Source organism: Neolamprologus brichardi, chromosome 6 (assembly GCF_056152115.1).
Source record: "Neolamprologus brichardi isolate AB-2024 chromosome 6, ASM5615211v1, whole genome shotgun sequence".
Classification (NCBI taxonomy): domain Eukaryota; kingdom Metazoa; phylum Chordata; class Actinopteri; order Cichliformes; family Cichlidae; genus Neolamprologus; species Neolamprologus brichardi.
Genome location: NC_142109.1, coordinates 12,495,934 through 12,516,848, shown reverse-complemented (window position 1 = coordinate 12,516,848; position 20,915 = coordinate 12,495,934). Strand labels below are relative to the sequence as shown.

General features: G+C 41.5%; 1 protein-coding gene across 1 annotated transcript in view; it reads left to right on the top strand.

Annotated features, from left to right (window-relative positions):
• arhgap10 (Rho GTPase activating protein 10) overlaps positions 1-20,059 on the top strand; it is a 52,089-nt gene extending 32,030 nt beyond the window's left edge. Inside the window, exons 18-23 of the mRNA XM_006796062.2 lie at positions 676-835; positions 3,107-3,248; positions 7,900-8,056; positions 13,033-13,134; positions 14,559-14,650; positions 18,140-20,059. Of these exons, the coding sequence (XP_006796125.2) occupies positions 676-835; positions 3,107-3,248; positions 7,900-8,056; positions 13,033-13,134; positions 14,559-14,650; positions 18,140-18,228 (742 nt within the window). The 3' untranslated portion in view covers positions 18,229-20,059. The remainder of the gene's footprint in view (positions 1-675; positions 836-3,106; positions 3,249-7,899; positions 8,057-13,032; positions 13,135-14,558; positions 14,651-18,139) is intronic.
• Positions 20,060-20,915: the final 856 nt, after the last annotated feature.

The following is a 20,915-nucleotide window of genomic DNA, read 5'->3' as shown; positions in this document are numbered from 1 at the left end:
GTAAGATTGCAATCTCAACTGTGGCCAGGGCGCTCCTACAAACACGAAGCTGACAAGTTCAAACACCATCAGATTAATGGGAAGGAGTGCATGTCTGAGAGGGCCTATTGGCGTCATAATGAAATTACAAATACAAATACAAATAACAAAGGAGTAAGCTGAAACCCTATCTCAAGCGAGAAACGTTTTGCTTTTAAAACTACAGCAGTTGGTCTCCTCGGTTCCCAGTCACAGGAGAGCTGCTGGAGTGCAGCAATAAGCATTGGCCCTGTCCTAACTTTTTGGAATTTATTGCTGGCGTCAAATTCATTATTTTACATTGGGTTTAAAAATGTCTTTGAACTAGCTGTTGCATAGGCCACCATCTACTAACTTAATGAGCTGGAAGATGAGTGCTTCCAGATCTGGGTGGTTTACCACCTCCAGTTTTGAAGGGTAGAAAAAACTTTTTTTCTCGTTTTTCAGCCAGTGACTAAGCCTTTATTTAACATTATTTTTGGATTCCCTTTCTCATCTGCTTATGTAACTTTTTTGGGGGGAGGGGGAAATAATGACCCATTACAGTTACGCTACTGGAGCTCTGCCCTTTTTTATTCTGGGACTACTCTGTCTTTGTGAAGTTAAGTTGTTTAGTTAAAATTAAGCGGCTATAATGTGAGTGGTTATTTTCCCCAGCGTGGCGGCACACAGCAAGCAGAATCTGATGACCATGGCCAACCTGGGCGTGGTGTTCGGACCCACATTAATGAGGCCACAGGAGGAGACTGTCGCCGCCATCATGGACCTTAAGTTCCAAAACATTGTGGTGGAAATCCTCATTGAACACCATGAAAAGGTAACACACAGACTTTATGATCTATCATATGCCTAGTGGAGTGCACTCTATAGACTGTATAAGTGTCTTTGGGAATATCCTTCTATTGAATTCTATTGTCTTTTTTTGATTGTACACATGTTAACTGCGTTGACTCTTAACATTGAATTCATCCTGCGAGTGCAACATTTTCTATACAACTGTTTTGCAATTTGCAGTCCACAACTATATTCACTAAAACCTAAGCACTGTAGGCAGCGCCAGGTAACAAGTGACAGCATGAAATGAAATCTGAGGTGACATGACATCAGTAAGCTGCTCACAGCACCTTGTTGTTTACCTACCTGTGTGGCGCATAATTACTCGAAACTGACAGATTATAAATGTGCTAGTGCAGCAAAAAATGTGTTTGCGAGTCTTTTTTGGAACGGGGCGCTTTATTACTGTTAGAGGTTTTGTGTTTCGCTTCCTAAATTATTATTCGGTACTTCTCTGCTGGAACAGAAGTGCACGTACTGTACTATGTCTGACAGAAGAGTTTCATCTGGATCGAATAAGAGTCTCAATTAGGGGAGATGTGATGCTCTTTTCTTCTGCAGGTATTCTTCTTTTTGGTGAGGGTGGTTTATACGTGTACATTGAAAATCTTTTTTTGCTTTATTGAGTAAGTGTTCTGGCAAAAACATGCATCATACTAGATGATGGGGTAATTTGTGGCTATTGGAAGCTTTTCTGAGTTGACATAGAGCTCAGATAATGAAACATGCTTGGACATCCTTCACCCAGTTATTGAGGTGCAGAGAAGCTCGATGTTAGTTTAATTTACATATTTTTGTGTGGCTCTCCAATAGGGGGAGCCCTAAGTGCTTCTACCAGAATCAAACACATGGTTTTCTCTTCAATTTCAGCCTTTTGATTACTCCGTAGATTGTTGCACACATTTTATTACATTCAGAAAGGCCTGTCTGAATGCATTTATTTTGGTTGTGAGTTGTTTCATAACCTGTAGTTCACAGGATCATGTAATCTCCCCCAGAATGTCATTAATCGGTGTCAATCCTCAAACGGGGATAATTCTCCGTGTCAGAAGAGAAAAAGGTTTGAGATTAGTTTTCTAATCTGTTTGGAGCAGAGCTGCACTCGCTGCATAGAATCAGATGAAACCGGGAGCTCGTCGTGTTTATTTTCCTTAATTTTCCTTTTTATTTTCATTAAAATGAAGACGAGGCGTGTTGCGAATAATGTCTCCACCCAAACTCACAAATCTAAAACGGGGTGTGAGAAAATACAGAAAAAACAACACCAGCAAAAACAACACCAGCCAGCCCCGCGCGCACCGCTAGTGTCCTTAGACTACCTAGAGGTATCCAGCACTGGCCAGCTGATAAAGGATGTAGTGTTAGAATGCAGCAAGAGCATTTTAGAAAGTACAGCATGTTTGAGCAGGGGAAAAGTTGAGCAGACAGACAGACGGGCATTAACTTCCCTCACAGCTGAGTCCCACTCCAGACTGTTGATACCCCCAGATACCAACAGTAGACTCTGCTTTACATTCACCTCCATCTGCAGAGAGAGGCGAGAGGGGAAGAGAGAGGCAGCACAAACTCTCAGCCATATCAGATTTCTCACTTTTTCTATCTGCCTCTCTCCTACAAACTTTTTCTCTCATGCCTCCACCCCCCTCCCCCTCCCCTATCTGCCTCTCCGTTCACACTCTCGCTCACTTTCTCTCTCTCTCTCCTCTCCCTTCCCTACCTCCCTCCTCTCCTCATCTGTGATCCTTTCTGAGGCTCTGCTGAGACTTCCTCTTCTCTGCAGCCCTATTCTCTTTTAACTCCACATCTGAAGTTTATATGTAAACATGGGCCCGGTGTAAACAGGCTTTGCCAGTTGGCCAGTCCTCCTCAAGTCCAAACCTTGTTTATTTGACTTTGGGTCAATTTTTTTCGGAGGAGAAACGTCACCTTAACTTAGCCCTGGATTTCTGGATGGGGGAAGTGATTATTTATTTATTTAGTTATTTTTTAATTTTTTGGGCACACACACATGCGCGCACACACACACAAATCTGTTCACATGCAGTTTTTAGGGTCCAATCAATGAGCAGCTCAACTTTTCCTAGGAGAACTTGCTGCTGCTGCAAATATCTTTTTCTATCCACAACTACATAAAGAGTGTGAGTTTTTCAAAACACATTGGTTCAGTTGAGGACATGCTGCAGCTCAACAGTCTAGGAGTATCTGCACTGTGTATGCTGTGTTTTGCTACAGACTTATTCACATGTGTATTCAGATCTTTACAGATGCTCCCGAGTCGTGCCCTCTCTCACCTGCTGCCCCAGTGCTCTGTGCTCCCACGAGGCAGTCCAAGAAAATGAGTCGACAGAATCGGCCTTTGGCTGTCTACAATCCGCAAGCCCTTGACATTCAGAATGGTAAGAGATGTACAAGTTTGTACCTGTATATTTTCACATTTCTTGGTGTGTTAAATGAAAGGTGTCGTGAATGTGTTTAGGAATTTATTTATTTTTTTGCTCTAGAAGTTCAAATGCTCCTCACTTTAGCTGTAAAGCACTATAGTGATCCAGCAAGCGTCTCACTTAGCATTTATTCATTTGTAGGGCCCAAGAGGTCTTAAGTGGCAACAAATGAGTAATACCTGCCCTGAGACTTTTAGTAAGTGCAAATGAACTGAACATAAATCTGTTATGCTGGAAAATATTATTTTACTTTCCATGTGTGGATATGTGGATACACCACACAGCAGCAACTCAATACATTTAGGCATGTAGATATGGTGAAGATGACCTGCTGAAGCTCAAACCGATAACTTTGATCGTCGCACGGTTGTCGGTGCCAGACAGGCTGGTCTATAGAATATAGCAGAGTATTTCAGAAACTGCTGATCTACTGGGATTTTCCCCACACAGTCATCTATAGAGATTACAGAGATGAAACAAAAAAGAAACTATACAGTGAGGGTAAAAATGTATTGTTGATGTCAATGGAGAATGGCCATACTGTTTCAAGTTGAGAGGAAGGCAACAGTAACTACTGGTTACAACCAAGGTATGCAGAAGAGCATCTCGGAATGCACAACTCATTAAGTCATGAAGCAGATGGCCTGCAGCAGCAAAAGACCACGCTGGATGTCGGTCCTAAGCTACGAACAGGAAACCAAGGTTACTGCTGGACCAAAATGGAAAACTATATAGACTTTGCCTGGTCTGATGAGTCTCGATTTTTGTTGCAGTATTCAGATGATAGGGCCAGAACTTAGTGGAAACAACATGAAAGCATAGAGCCGGCCTGGCTTGTATCAGTGGTTCGAACTGGTAGTGGTGCAGTGGTGCAGAGAATATTTTCTTGACACATTTTGGGCCAACTAGTACCAACTGACCATCATTCAAAAAGCCTATGCCTTTATGACCACAGCGTGCCCATCTTCTGATGGCTGCTTCCAGGAAGATAACGCACCACGCCACAAAGCTCAAATCGTCTCAAACTGATTTCTTTTACATGACGACGAGTTCACTGTACCCAAATGGCCTCTACAGTAGGGCTGGGCCATATCATACCATTCACAGTAATACCGGTATAATGTTGGGCAACGATAAGAAAATGAAATATCGCAATAGATTATGGGTAAAACGCGCATGCGCAGTGCCTTTGTTTTCATACGCACATGGCGGAAAAAGCATGGTGGAGAATGAGAAGGTCGAAAGCGGATCGTTGAATGAAACGGATGAACCAGAATTGGTTTGTAAAAATGCTGCAAATTCAGTGGTGTGGAACTTATTACTTCAACTTATTACCGTGTTTTTTAAAAAATACGGCACACTTAAAATCAATCCTTTGATTTTTCTGAAAATCGACAGTGCCCCTTATAATCCCGTGTGCCTTATGTATAAACTCTGGTTGTGTTTACTGACCTCGAAATGATTTTATGTCGTACACGGCGCTCAAAAATCTGTCAAATGTTTTAGTACGACTTTGCTAAGCTATGAAGCTGCACCGCTTGATGGATTGTCGGAGCATTACGGCTATTGTAGGCAGGAGCCTCGCGGAGTGATACGTACTGTGCTTCAACATAATATTACCATATTGTGTGTGTATAACCTCTTTTTAAGTTTTGTGGATATTATACATGGTTATGCTGAGGATATGTCGGCCAATTTCCACTGGAAATGCCTTTTGGTTAAACTGTCAGCAAGGAATTTGCACTGTTACATTTTTATATAACTTTAATGCACATAAAAAACGGCTGCTTGTTTAAATGGAAATACATTGATGAGTTTTTTTTTTTTGCACTAACAAAGTTGTGGAGTTGTAAAGTATTTTGTCTAGTGTCAATTATATCGTCAGTTATATCATTATCGCAAATTTTCAAATGTATATCGTGATAAATATTTTTGGTCATATCGCCCTGCTCTACTCTACAGTCACCAGATCTCAGTTCAATAGAGCATCTTGAGGATGTGCAGCCAAAATAATTTTCTGCAAATTTGTGACGCTATCATGTCAATATGGACCAAAACCTCTGAGGAATGTTTTCAGCACTTTGTTGAATCTATGCAGCAAAAAATTAAGACAGTTCTGATGGAAAAAGGGGGTCCGCCCTGGTTCTTTGTCTACACAAGGAACCTGCCAGTTGAGATTCTGTTGGGGGACAATTTAAAATCCAACATGTATTGTCTTAAAGAACCTGAAAAGGGAAAACTTTAGTGCTAATTTATTTTAGTGCTAATTTGTACACTTACTCCCTAACATATTTTGTGCATTAATTATCATAATAGAGTGTTGCCAGGTTGTGAGGTGCACCAAGGAGGTTAGGCTTTATGTAATACAGTGTTGTTGAACAGAAACACAAAGTCAATATCCAGAATTATCATGAAGTCGAATCAGCATCTTTCTAATGGGGGGTTTAAACAAAAACTAAACATTATCACTGTCTGATGCATTCATGCAACAATATTAGTATCCATTAGTTTGAGGTGGGTGTAACAAATAAACTGGCAACTAAGTGTATTTACCGCTGATCCCTGCTGAGCTCTAAATCACTCACTCTGTCTGTTCCCTTATGAGTGCTATGCAGAATAACAGTGTCTACAGATGACACACTAAACTTAATCACCTTCTTTCTCTAATACTGTTTGAAGGGATTTGCATCTGGGTCTTGTCTGTGTTTTTGTTTACTTAAAAATTTACTTTCTCTAAAGATTGACTGGGAGACTGCAGCATAAGAGAGTCCCACTCTGGTACATCAGGCCTGGTCACCTGACCCACTGACCCAAACACTCTAACTCTAGCAGTTTCTGATCCACAGCCAGTTAAATCCCCCCCCCCCCCCACACACACACACACACAATACCAAAGGAGTCTAAATCTGCTTACCAGATTGCCTCTCTTTGTCTCCCTTGTGCTAGCTTTTACTGTGGGGTATTTTAATATCAGGGATGAAAGGCATAATCCTTTTTTAACCTTTGTGTCTTTTATATGGGTCCCACATAATAAGAGTAAAAGCAATTTAAGAATGCTGAAGTGGGTAAGAGAGAGCAGTGTTTATGTATGCGTGTGACTCTTCTTATGAGTCTACGTGCCGTGCTCGGTGTCTGATATCCTCGCAGATGTGACGGCACACCATGCGTAGAGAGGTGCATTAATCAGAGTATTTGTGTCAGGAAGCTTTCCAACAACTATAGTTTACAAGGCTCTTATTCTCAAGATGATTACAGATCACTTGCATGTTTGTTACTGATTTAATTAAAATGTAAAAGGTGCTAAAGATTTAGCTGCCAGTTTATTACTGTTGGTGTGTTTTGCTTTTTTAATATTTATTTCATCAGATGTGATGTTTTTCTTAGAGCACTTTACAAAAAAATGTACTGTCAAAATCTGTAGATAAAATTATATAATAATGCATAAAATAAATTCAACTCATTCTCATTATAAAGTGGTCTAAAGTTTAATCAATAGATTTTTTTTTAACTTTAACTTTTTTCCACTAGAGAAGCTTTGCATGATTTACAGTTCAAATTAATCTTTGGTGCAGACCCTCAGGCCATCTTCTGTCTCTTACAACCAGATTTCTATCCTGACATCACCACATTCTAAGCAAACTTTCTTTTGATGGGTTTCCACCTCTAAACAAAAGACTTGAACAGTAGGCTAGCAGAAATATTCTGCTCACATCTAGTGCTGCGTATAGGAAGCAAGTTGTAACAACGACAGCTTCATTTTTCAGCATGACAATGATCCCAAACAGACTGCCGGCGCAGTAAAAGCATACTTGGATAGAAAAACTCACAGTGTAACACTGTTGGTCATCGATTGGCCTCCCCGGGGCTCGGGCCTCAATATTATTGAAGCAGTGTGGGATCATATTGAGAGAACAGTGCCAGCAGCCAACATCCAAAGAAGAGCTTTGAATGTCCTTCAAGAAGCCTGGAGAACTATTCCTGAAGCAGCTGCCTAAGAAAGATCAGGCTGTGTTCATACCAAATATTGACTTTCATGTTCATTAGAAATGTACAAACTCTGTTTTTGGTCTATATATTGTACTTCCATGTATGTTTGCACATGTTTCAATAAATCACTGCACACATTTCCTATTTTATTAGCAAAATATAAAGAAATGAGGGTGGCTCAAGGGTTGATGATGTATTTATTGGGGGAAAGATAAATGTTGTATTTATTGGTTTTGTTTTGTGGTTTTGTTTGGTTTTTTTACATTTATCCTTTTGTGCCTCCCTCATCTCCTAAAAGCACAATCTTTACGTCACAGTAAAAGTGAAAAACAAGAGCTCGGCTCTCCCAGCTGTCTCTTAGGTTCCTGTCTATGACTTCACAAGTGTAACACTACGAACAACACAAACTTGGTTGTAAGTCTCGCCTGCTTTGACAGCAGTTTGATTTACAAAGTCCCTTGTTGATGCAGGATTGTTTTCATGTGTTGATAAATTATTCATCTGTTTTATCGTCGGCAAGCTTGAGCAGACTGAACCTTTTACCGTTGACTAAAATGATTTAAAAAGATGTAATTAACTCAAACAAACACATGTTAATTGTTTATCCCAATGTCAACAGTGGGAGACGGTTCCAGCCCAGCTCCAGATGAGACATCAATGGGCAGCAATGAATCGGTATCATCGCAGTCATCATCAGCCTCGGCCTCAGAGGTGAATATGGAGAAGAGTGACCACGCCCCTCTTAATGCCAGCCTCTCCTCAGGCAGCAACTCCGGGTGAGTTCTTCACTAAGTCTCAAATCGATATGTCGCATGCGGGCGCTCAGAATGCATGTTTGTGAGGTGAGATCTTCAGCTAACAGGCCACAAATGAAAATGATTTCAAATTAGTAGTGCTTCACGTCAAGTTATCCCATTCTCAAAGGTAAACTCTGTTTTTAATAACTAATGTTTGATTAGAGTGTTTTCTAATTAACTGGTCTTTGCTTCCAAAGCACAGCTGTTAGTCTGGTAATCAGTCTTTGGTCAATTTCCTCTCACTTAATGTATTGATTCATTTAACATATGAACCGTTGAACTTCTCAGAAGTGTAGGGGATGATTCAGAGGAAAAGGCAAACTCCAAATAAGAGAGAAGGACATTTTAATTGTAGGCTTTTTATTCACTTGCATTTTGTATTGACGTGGTTACTGTGATTCTGCGAGAACCTGTTCTTATGTATATTCATATTCTTTTTAGTCTCTTGTTAGTGTTTTTGGAGCAGAAATCTTCCATTAAATCAATTGGATTTTAGGTTTTTTGTCTTCCAGGTCAAACCGGTGTAGTTTAATCAGACCATCGGGGATTCGATGCTCCCCTCGTCCAGTTTGAAAATGTCCTTAGAAAAGCACATCTTTTAGCAACATGTTAGCGTTTGTCTCAGGGCACCGTTGGTCATCCTCAGCTGACAGAAAATTGAAATTCCCTTTCACGCCCTTTCAGTTTTGCATCATCTGGCTCGACAGTAACTTTGACGCACACTTGCGGAGTAAAATGAAGAATGAAATACTTAGAATATTAGCCACATATTTCAACAAGAACCTGAAAATAGCGTCTCTAAGCCAAAAGTCCAGCGACTTCTTCCTGTGGACATTATTAAAAAGGAAATTCATGTAAACACTTTGGGTTTCATTCATCATGGGAAGCAGTTGCACTTTTCTGCACTTAGCAGCTGCATCTCAGCTCCCTCTTTACCACTCTGGGCAAAAAGCATACTTAGCAAGATAAAACAATCATTATTAATAATGCACACTTACCTATTTTTGAACATTGTGAATCGTGGAAAACGAGCATCTCAGTTCTCGTGTGAATCACGCGTTTGCTAACCTGTAATGCACATTACGCAGTTGCCATTTTTGAGTTTAATTAAATAACAGATTATTCAAGGTAAAGTGGAATTAATTATTGGAGTGTCAGCCCCATTGTTCTTGCTATTAATCTTTTGTACTAGATGGGAAATGCATTAATAGCTGGAATGCATTGCCATGCCTCTCTCTCTCTCTCTCTCTCTCCCTCGCTGGCTTCTCCTTTCTGTCCTCACTGCTAAGTCCTTGGTCCTTTTTGTTGTTTTCAGCCTATGACTTGTCTTGAATGCTGATGTGAGAGATGAATTATTGGGTTATGCTGCAGATGTTAGACTCTCTGCTGTGTCATGTCTACACATTCACCTTGGAATAGACTTGTCTTTTTTTTTCCCTCATTCACTGTCCCTCTCTCCTTTTCCATCAGCTGAAAAGAGTTGTAAAATAAAAACAAATCCTCCTCACACCTTGACAGAGGACAATGTGATTCTTCTCTCTGTGACCTCTGTGGGTGCCTGCCCGCCTGTGAGTGTAGGCATGTTTAGTTTTTTTTTTAAGTTGCAGGATTAGACAGACAAGGCTCTATAGCCCTTATGTAACCAACTCTATTTTTTTCCCCTGCGGGTATTTTATTTATTTATTTTTTTCTGCTTTCCCACATATGTGGCATCATGTTGGAGGACGGAAGGAGCAACCAGGAGGAGGTCGTAAATCTCGGCTCTTATTTGTTTGGGAGACAGGTGGCCGTGCGTTGGCCGTGTAAATCGTATTGACATTGGGGAGATATTCATCTTGTTTACCCTTATAGCCGCAGCCCCTGTCCCTTTATGAAGACTTGCGCCATATGTCACAGGGTGTCGCCCTGGCTTTGTTCGCTCATAAATCTTAGCATGTGAGATGGTAGAGACCTGTTAGCACAGCAGCTCTCTGGCGTGGAACCCAGGGATTCGGCGTGAGTCGTAGCCAAAAAGAGCAGTAGGGATGGCAATTGCTGCATTACTTCCAGCCACTCTCAGAAATGTGTTATCTGCTCTCTGGCGTGCTCAAAGGCGCACCTGGAAAGCAACATATTTTAGTCTCTGTCCTGCAGCATGGCAAAAATCTGCATGGTCATACAAAAAAAAATGCATCCTGACTCACTGTATCATACAGTAACTCTTTGTGGGCAGTTGCACGATTTATCTTCTCTGTCTACTTCCATGTCTTGCCTCATTTCTCCTCTTCTTCCTGAATTCACTCACAGCTTCTCCCAGCGGCTCGGTTGCCCGAAGTGCTGCCCAATGAGGTTACATTTTCTGGCCTTTTTTTTTGTTTTGTTTTTTTGGCCTCCTTCTATCTCTGTGCTGCTGCCCCACCTCCAGCCCTCCAAGCCTCCCACTGGCAGACAGCTGTGGATCATAAAATGGTGGATCAGAGCTTATTTCCTGCCCACCCAAACTGGAGATTGCTGGGCGAGCAGCTCGGCTATAGGTCTGATCCCACTTTCTACTAGAAACAGTACTAAATCCCACCGCTGCCTTTCGTCCTTTGGTAGAAAGACGGTCGATAGCCCCGCTCATCCCCATGTTAGCTCCACGCCAGGATCAACAAGGCTTGGATCCTCCAGGCTGAAATTCCTGCAGTAATGAGAAGCAGCAGCCCTCTGCTGTGCAATGCGTGATAACGTGTGATAACCCCGATGTTTATAACGATAAACCAGAAGACCTCCAGGTGCTGTTCACTTTGAAATTCCGTGTTTGCAATATTGTTTGAGTTTGATATAATGATGCCCTTTAGTTTTTACAATATGCCCTCTGCATGTATATTATATATAATATACATGCACATCCTCACAACTTGAAACTTAATACTCTTAAAGAAAACTCTTGTGATGAATATTACCGGCATCTGAAAGGGGATTTTCATCCAGGCCTTTCATGCACTGCATTTTCAAGTCCCTATTTACTGTATTTAATCATCTTTACAGAAAAAGCTTAGCTAGGCCTGTGACGGGTAAAAAACAACGACGAGCAATTCATGCTCGATGCTATTTTTGCTGAAGAGAAATGGCAAACGATTTCCCTCGCTTTGGCTTAGCTGTAATTGTGAAAGCAATTTTTGGATAAATCCATTTACCTCTGATGTATTTAACAAGTTTCTAGGGCAGCCATGTGGCGTTCCCTGATTTCCCTAACTGTTTATTCTGTTATTATTATTTAGATATCTGTTTATTTTAAAGATCTTCACAGAGCTGCATAATCCTCTTCCCAGCTGTGAGAAACAGTCAGACAGATCATTTAACTTTTCTGAAATATGTGGATGTTGACATTTTCTCCTTTCAATATCATCTAACTTTGGATATGGCGTGTATGTGAGTGAGTTCACCTGCTGGTGGGTCAAGTGTTGGCGCTCCTCGGCTCTCCTCTCTTTTGGCTTCGACCCAGGCGGACAGTGGTTGTGCCTGGGACCAGGTTAATGAGTGGATTTGCTGCACTGCAGCGCACTGTCCCCCATGCTGATGTGGAGCAGCTGAGCACCACAGTGGCCCCACACTGCTGCAGAGCAATAAATCACCCACAGTCAGGCCAGGCCCAAACAGAGCAGCCACCGCTGGGGATGGACAAGAGCACTGAGAGAAGCAGGGGAAGAAATGAGGGAAGAAAGCAACTACGGGAGGCGAGGGGGTGGCGTGGGACGAAAACGTGAGCACAGCGCTGTGTTCACCTCCACCTATGTCCACATAACATCCCCAGCCATGTTCTCCCTTAAGGCTATCTCTCCCCCCACCCCTGCTAGTGCCAACGTAACCACTATTCACAACATCCTCTCAACCTCCAGCCCCTCCCCAGCTGCTCCCTCTAATTGCCTTTATTAACGTCTCTATGGGAGCGGCAGCTAGGAGCAATTTGCTCATTATGTGCTGTATTAGCACTGGCCCTGGGGCAGGCATGGAGCACAGAGGGATGCCTGGCTGAGACTCCTTCTCTCCTCTGCTGCACTCTCCCTTTATCAGGACCCCTACCTCAGTCCTTCAGGTCGGCCATAGACTTGTTGGCCCTGACAACGAGTGTAAAGCACAGCTACTACTGCAACAGATAAAACTACAGTCAACGTGTGACTGTGCAGAACCTGCGCTCACTACTGTAGGTACAGGTTTTACCAAGAAAAGAAACGCATAATGGCTTGAGAACATCTTCACGGGGTACACACACAAAAACCAGCTCAAATTGGTGACGTTAACTAATTAAAAATTTCCTTCTGATTTTGCTATATTGTATATCTAAATGTTATATTTAATGGAATCTGGTGAAATAAAATTTAATTGATCGGTATATGTTTAGTTTGAACCAAGCACATTTTACTCACGAAAAATTCGCATTTGAGTAAATAAACCTTTGAGTAAATAAACCTTTGAGTTCATATATTTCAATTGCATTTATATTATAATGCTGCGTGAACAAGAGCATTAATGCTGGTATGGTGTTGTTTTTATGGAAATGTGACCCCATGTTATAGTGTAGTATGCCAACATTACTGTATGTATTAGATGTCCTTAGCCTTAATCTGCATTCTTTTTGATGGCCAGCAGGGGCTGACTCTTCTAGTTGGAAAACCAAGTGATTGTACAGAAGCCTGTGGTTACATGAGCCTACTTCTCTTTTGATTTGTGACCTCACTAAACGCTAATTCTAAGTCTAAATGTTTCATTTTGTTCTTTATGGTTGAATTAAGAATTAAATAAACTATAAATTGTGCAATATTCCTGTCAGAGACGCCCCTTTCTCGTAGTGTTCAAAAAACAAGTCGTCAGCGGCTAAAAACCCAAAGATCCAAAGAGGGAAACCGATGGGTTACATAATGCTGACCATAATTTCAGTCAGTAGACGACACTATGGAATCTGTGGTGACTAAGCTGCTCTGTTTTATTTGCAGATCTGCCACAGCAGCAGCCTCCTGCTCTGCTCCTGGATCGTCAGGAGAGCGTCAAACTGCTGCTACCAAGGCTACTTCAGACAAAGAAAGGCAAGAGGAAAGGTAAGACGGGGCTCTTTGCTAGTTTCTTCTCTAATTTCATAATTGCCTTTCGCCTCTCTTCCGTGCTGTTTTGTCTGAATTGTTCACTATCACGCTCGCATCATGTTTGAATGTCATGCGGAAAAATTCTTTCACTCTCTTTTCCTGTTTTAAATCACTTGCTCCGTTACTAACTCGCTGGTCTTATCTTGCGTGTCTCAATCGTCTAGCATCAGCGCAGCTTTTCACATCAATATTTTCCTTCTTTTTCTTTTTAATGTTGTTCACTCTTTCTGTGATTTGGTTACCTTTGATGAATTGAATGCCACACAAGCATTGGCCATAGCAGCAACCTTCTCCTTTGTCAAGCCTCAAATGGAACCTTGAGAGAAGTGGATGGGACTGTGAACGCAGTCAGCCCATTGCACTGATCAATTGCCCTGCCTGCCTCCAAATAAATGCTCAGTTCATTCTCGGTGCCTTCAGATGTTGCTGAGGAGTATGCAAACAGCGTGGTAATTCTACGGGCAATTCATCAATGTTGTTTTCATCGAAATAAAAGTCTTCGTTTTTCCAAATGCGGTTCCACATGAGTGCATTCTTCCAAAATTCTTCTGAATTCAGGAACTTGGCTGAGCATTGTTGTATTGACAACTCTGTGACCACAAACTTTTTTCAGTTTGTATATCTTCTTTCTCCTTTCTCATCCTACATTGTTGCCTCTCTGCAGAAAGAATATGAAATATTTATCAGGGCATCGTGCGTTGAAGGCACAATTTCTACATGGTAATGTTGCTGGCGTTCGAGATAACACTTTGCATTGGTGGGCAAAACAAGCTTTCTGTGGAGACGGTTTTTATGTTTTTGCCAACCGAATGGCATAAATACGTCTTTTTACTAACCTTTGCGGTGCGATGAATATGGTTTCTTTGACGGCGCTCTTTTACATCGGGCTGATTTAAAATGCAGCTTCTGAGCTCACAAATGGGAATTTAAAAGCCGAAGCGCTGCGGAGGGAGATTTCTTTTCTACCTGTGTTTGTGTGCAAACCTACTTTAGAATCCCCCTGCTACTTTTTAATTATCTCACCATAGATGGTTGTCTGCTGCGCAGACCTGATGTGTGCTTTCCTTTTTGGCTGTACAAAATCTGCTGCAAACAGTGCTGCATCCCATTGTGTCTGAGCACACACACACACACGCACATGTGCTTGTAGCTGTGTTTTGACTCGCTCCTTGGACTGTCTAGACTAGAGATAGGGCAAGACAAGGCTGTGTAGTGGCCCAGCTCCTCTCTCAGTACTTTTTTTCTTATTTTCCAACCTGGCCCATTTCTGCTGTTTCAGGCTAGTGAGTGAATGAACAAGCAGGCCCCGGGCCCAGATTGAACTGTGCGGTAATCCTTCCCAAAGCTCCGCCAGCTCACTGATTGCCTTCATTTTTCAGTGTCACCAGCAGGAAAGCCAGGGCAGTGTACCCATGTGAGGCTGAGCACGACTCTGAGCTCTCCTTCCACGTCGGCGACATATTCAACGGTGGTAAGTGTTATCGCCTACACCAGTCGCTCACTCAGAACCAGCCCTGGCATATTGGATTTGGAGGAAAACCGAACAGCCAATCTGATCTTCAATTGAACAGAGAGATGAGACAAGGAGGGGGGAGAACAGGGAGGGCTGCGCAGGAGACACAGATTTGGTCTGTGGTGTCTGAGTCGAAGCTCAACTGAGCTTTAATCACTCATAGAGGAAATGAGGATTTTTCGAGTCCCTATTTTTTTATATTTTTGTGAGAACCCTCCTTTATGAGACACCGATAGTATAAAGTGTATATACTGAATTATGTACAAGCAAACCTGCTTGTGGAGATGCTTTTGATATGACCTAAGAATTTATTGGTTGTTGTGATCACGTAGCTTTACATTTTTGCACTGTTTGAAATGGGTGCATCTGTATTTTAGTGTTGGTGTGAGGAGTACATGCCATTCAAAACACGATTACAGTAACAACACTTAATTTATTATAAAGTGGATTTATAAGTATTAAGAAAATAATAATATTTTAAAAGTCAGATTAAACCATCCTGTGGAGCCTGTTTTATTTTTCTCACGTTTTAAATAACTATTTTGTTGAAGTTGTTTCTTTTGGATTTTAACATAAATCTCCAGTTATCCTGTTAAGAAAGTTTGGGCACATTCTGTACAGCTTTGTTTATTATCTGTGTGTCCTTCAGCACTTAATCTGGCTTCAAAGGAAGCGACTGACATTGTTACATAAATGTTACGTGCCGAGGTTTTAATCAACTAAACATCTACTTGCTGTGTCTTCAAAACCCTTGACATTTTGCTGCACTTCTATTTCTAAATGTATTTGTGGTCTTAAGTCAGCTGGAGCGTAGCAGATATGCAGAAGGTCAAGAGGTCTGACTCTTTACCAAGTATGTGCATATGTGTGAAGACAAAGTTGACATATATTGATGTTTCCTAACCCTTAAAATTAGCAGAACATATCTGCATTTCTTATTTGCTTATAATTTATTCTCTTCGATTCTTCGCCACCTTAGAGACCTAAAGTTTTTTGTTGTTGTTCCATTATACTATACAATATATAACAGTTCAAAATATAGTGGATGCAAACAGCCCTTTAACAACAGTCCTTAATTGGAAAGACAGGTCCCAGGGCGGAGACATGGGGTAGCTATGGCCATGAAAGCCTGAAGTCTTGACCCCCCTCTAGCCAACCCACACAGTCAGTGGTGGTGAAGGGGGGGGCTACATTCACACTAAAAAGAACTGGAGTTATGTCCAGTTTGTTTTATCTTTCCAGCAGAAAGTTTTTGCAGAACTTTTCTCTGTGTTCCATGTTTCCATATTTTGAACACATTTTAGCATTATTTTAAAAGCATGAGTACGATTGAAATTGTTCTCATCTCATGAGTTTTATTGTAGTTTTTCAGTCACGCGACTGCTAAACACGTGACATTAACTTATCTGCCATTTTGGACGTGTCACAGTGTACGGTCAAGTAAATAAGGCCCCAGTCACACAGATCTAGAGATCAGTCCATGACCATCTGGCAACCGACGATTGTGAGTGGAAAATGTGTGTTCCCTCCACTTCCTTGCGATTGTGTTAGTTGCTAACAGATTGCTGTGGTGGATGGTGGCTTGCATGGAACATGCCCAGCTTATCTGCAACTACTTTCTGCTTTTATTTTGGAGGCAACATTTTCTGTTTCCAGTTTGTATTGCACTTTTTCCAAGTTTTACTGCGACTTTGCTAGTAGTTAGTCAGTGTTTGCAGACAAGTCGGCGTCTACCAAGCACACTAAGGGCAGCAATCTGCTAGAGACTAACATGATCACAAAAAGGTTTTTGGTGCAACACCTTCCTTGCAACTGATTGTTGGTAAACAGCTACCAGAAACCACTTGTGAACTGGTTGGAGGTTCAGTGTGTCTTTTATATATATAATACACATTCAAGCTTTGTCTTCCGTCATACGGCTTCAACTCTTGGATCAAACCAAATTCTCCCTGGTGTCTTCTCCTGAAAAATGAAGAAATAAACCCAGAATCTTAGTTTCTTCCTCTTCTTGTGCAGAAACATCAGGATCAGCTCATCATCACTTAATGTCAGCTTAATTTTTTTCACGGTGCATTTTTTTAAAAACGAATTTTCTGCAAAAATGCAAGCCGTTTAAAGTGTATATGTTACACAGCAAGTCTGCATCTGGAAAATTTTGAATTTCTTGTTGCTTTTTTCCAATGCGCTCAGTTTGAAATGGTGTTATGATTTCAAAATGAATGTGATGTTGTTTTTTACAAGAGCTGACATGAGGGATTGGGTCCATAACCTCATCAGGAAAATGCTCACTCAAGTCACAGAGTAAGAGACCTGAGAGGCATGTTTTCATGGACTTTTATTTAGCTGGGCTTTTTTTTTTCTAGCCGCAGCTGTCGCCCCCTGCTGGTCGTTCAACTCATCGGTCCCCAACTTTTTTTGCGCCACGACCGGTTCATGTCTGACAATATTTTCACTGCCCGGCCTTTAAGGTGTCGCGGTTAAATACAACAAAATAGAACCAGTACTGTTACCAAAAAAAGGAAGATTTATTCATAACACATGGGAAAAGACACAGGGAAACAGAGTTAACGATAAAAATGATTAAAAAATAACACTAAAAACCCTGAAAACCATGAATTTCATACCTGAGCCTCAACTCTCGCTGCCCAGTACCAAACGACTCACGGTCCGTGGCCCGGGGATTGGGGACCGCTGGTTTAACAAACATAGGTTTAAAGCTCCTCTGCATTTGCTTCCCTTTTCAACTAACTGTTACACCACTCATTATGCACTTCATTTAATGCCACCACAACTCAACAGATAAAACGTATATGGTGAGGTGACGTCAGATACTAGATGTCGAAAGGGTCGCAGAGATCGCAACAATTTTCTTTGAAATTCCCATTCTGTTCAGGAAAAAGTGAGATATTCGTTTCTATTTCACTTTAGCAAGCCTTCTAAAAGCAGGCTGTTTTGCTGTGAGGTTTGGCAATGACTTAACTTGTCTATACCCATATGAAAGTTTTTTTTTGTTTTTTAAGTTCTTATTTCTTTCAGTTTTGAGTAAAATGACTAAACTGAAAGGGCCAAAAGAAAACAAAATGACCACTGGATTTAAAGTAAATTTGTATGTTCTTTTTTTTTTATGTTTTGAGTAAAATGACTAAACTGAAAGGGCCAAAAGAAAACAAAATGACCACTGGATTTAAAGTAAATTTGTATGTTCTTTTTTTTTTATGTTTTGAGGCAGCCTGGGATTTGCTTTCTGACATATCTGTCCTGCTAACAGGGTCACAGTGTAGTTTATTGTAACTGAATAATCGCTGTATCCTCCTTTAAACCTCTGCCCTCCACACTCTCTTAACAGTGTACTCACTGGAGGCCCAGTGTCCTCTGTCTCTCTCCCACCCTCATCCCCTCCCATGCTGTTGTTCCCCCCCGTCGGTGACACTGTGTCCTCTCTTGCAGTGACCCAGTCGAGGGAGCCGGGCTGGCTGGAGGGGGAGCTGGAGGGGAAGAGGGGCCTCATCCCTGAAAACTATGTGGAGATGCTGTAGAACCAAAAGGAAATATTTATGGACATTTCATCACGTTCGCCGAGGGAAGTATGGGAAGATGCACGTGCCTCGATAGCCTCGTTCAATCGAAGCCCTGAATTTTCTCAATCAGTAATGACAACACCATATGATGTTATTGGTGCATTTTTGTTTGTTTGTTTGTTTGTTGCTGGCAAGTAGACTTTACAATGCATTTGCAAGCATGTTTATGTTTGTTCATTTTAGCCAAGTGTTCACCTGATTTTTGACAATTGTAATTGCAAAATGGGATTGCACTTCCAGTGCTCTGCTGTATATGAAGATGCTGTAGCCTCTATCCAAGGAACTTAGCAGAACCAGAGGAGAAGCGTCTCTCTAAGCGCCCTCTGCCCTGTTATACATGGTATCCATGAGCTCAAAGTCAAAGGGTGATCTTCAGAAACCACAAAGTAGAATGTCAGCACTCAAAACCACTGTAACATTTGACCCCCTCACAACCCCCCACAGCCCTTGACATTGATCCACGCAAATTTGTTTGAGATACCCTTTGTGCCTTCACAGTCAAAGCACCCGGTGTAAACATGCGTACGGGTATGTATGAAAACGATTGGGCGAACTTTTCATTTATACGATTTTGCGATGTTCTGTTCTTTTGAGAATAGCCAGACATGCAAAAGGAGGCACACTGCTGATGTAATTGTATTTTGTGTAATTGGCGCATTGATTGCACGTTTTGTTTTGTCCTTCTTTTTTTTCTCATTTTAATTTACAGTGCCGTATCGTTGCTGCCGCACTTTTTCAGAAACGCCTCTTAGCCACCCGATGGAACCTGTTGGGTTAAACACTAACACCTGACAATCAGCCACAGTCTATTTCGGCAGGTGATCGAAACCAAGTGTTTTTCTTCTCAAATCCTCCGTTTGGTTTGTTGTTGTTCGAGTTCAACGTTACTCAGGTTCTTCAGAGCAAAGGAATGAGACACTCCCAGAAAGTCTGAATTTTGACTTTTATTAGTTCTTTATTAACTTATCGGAAATGTGTGTTTTATTGTGAGCGAGACCACGAAATGCAGTACTTTGAAATATTTGTACCATTTCGCATCCATCGAGTGTTCAAAGCCCTAAAGAGTTACAACCAAGTATATTTACTGTGCTAAGTAATGGATGGGTTTTTTTAGGTTGTCATTTAGATTTGGTTTTAGCATGTGCGCACACCATAATACATTTTATCCTTCAGCTGTTCAGCGAAACACTTTCATTTGTCTGAGAGCTTTGGTTCAGCTGATTGTTTGTGTTTGCAGCTGAGGTTACAATAATTTAAGACAATGATTTATGACGTTTGTAAAGGTTCTTGGCTTTTCTCTCTCTTTTTTAAAAATTTACCTTTGGGTAACTTCTTGATCAATGTTAAACAAATAAAGATATCTATTTTTGTTCTTTCACTGCATTGCATATTCTTGTCATGAAAAAATACGATAAATGATTTATTTATTTATTTATTTACAAATTAAGGTCTTTTAACGGTTTCTTTAATTATTGGACTAATCTCACAACAGCCTATTAAACGACACACATTTCATGGCCATATTGTGCCGACTGAGAGTTATAACGAATGTTTGCTGTTTAGATCTTTGTCTGGGAAATGTGCAGCTTTATTAATGTGAAACGTGTGTGGTTTTTTTGCTGATTCATCCATTGTGTCACTGAAAAGGCTCCCAGTTTCCCACAGAGTCTAAGAATAAAATGATGAAATGCGGATTCATCCTGCAGCCACTTCACATACACTGAACCCTGTGGTGTAATGTAATCCTTCCTCTTTATATTGACCTGCGCTGGGCCCCTCCGACTAAAAGCTACTTCCAAAAAAACTTTCCATAAAGGGATTAAAAATAGATGTTAATCTTTTATGGAGGAAAAACACACTAATCCACCCTCCTCACCCCCACCCCAACACTCCCTGATCCATTAACATCTCAGCCTCACGCATGTTAATTCTTAGACTACATCTGTGTAATTAACACACCAAATGGCCTCCAGACCCAGAGCTTCGGCCTCTGTTACATAATTACCATCAGTGCACCCCCTGCTACACTCAGGCCTCCAGTGAACGGGCTGCTGCGCTGTTTAGCAGCGTAAACACATGCAGGCTTTGTCCATTTAAAGAAAGGTTTTTAGTGGTTTTAGTGGGTGACACATGTCCACCAGCCCCCCTGAAGCAACTGTAACATTAACATAGGCATAGCGAATGAGATGGGCACAATAGTCCCTCAACTACCACAACCGCCACCACCACCCACTCCTATAGCTCTTCATCATCTTCCCTCCACCAGAATACTTCTGAATCATAGACGTGCGCCCTGCCTGCCTCTCACACTCTGCTTTGGACTGTCAGTCAGAAAGCATGCCATGCTGCAACGATCTGCCTACCTATCTCTCTCTCAGTAGTATTTAGGCTCATCTCTGCTCCCTGCTGCCTCAGCCAGTGATTCACTGAGGCTCTAGTAGTTTCAAAATCAATTAAGCTCCATTCACTTATTAGTTCTCGTCATTGTGTGAAATTGTTGAATAGGAACAGCGTTGGGCTTTTCATATTTGAGGCTTGTTGAGCTGCCCTCCACTGCCACTTAAGATTGAGGTCAGCCTACCTGTGCATGCATTATTCATTAGTGTGCATCAGACTGGGGTGATGTATACATCAGTGTCACAATG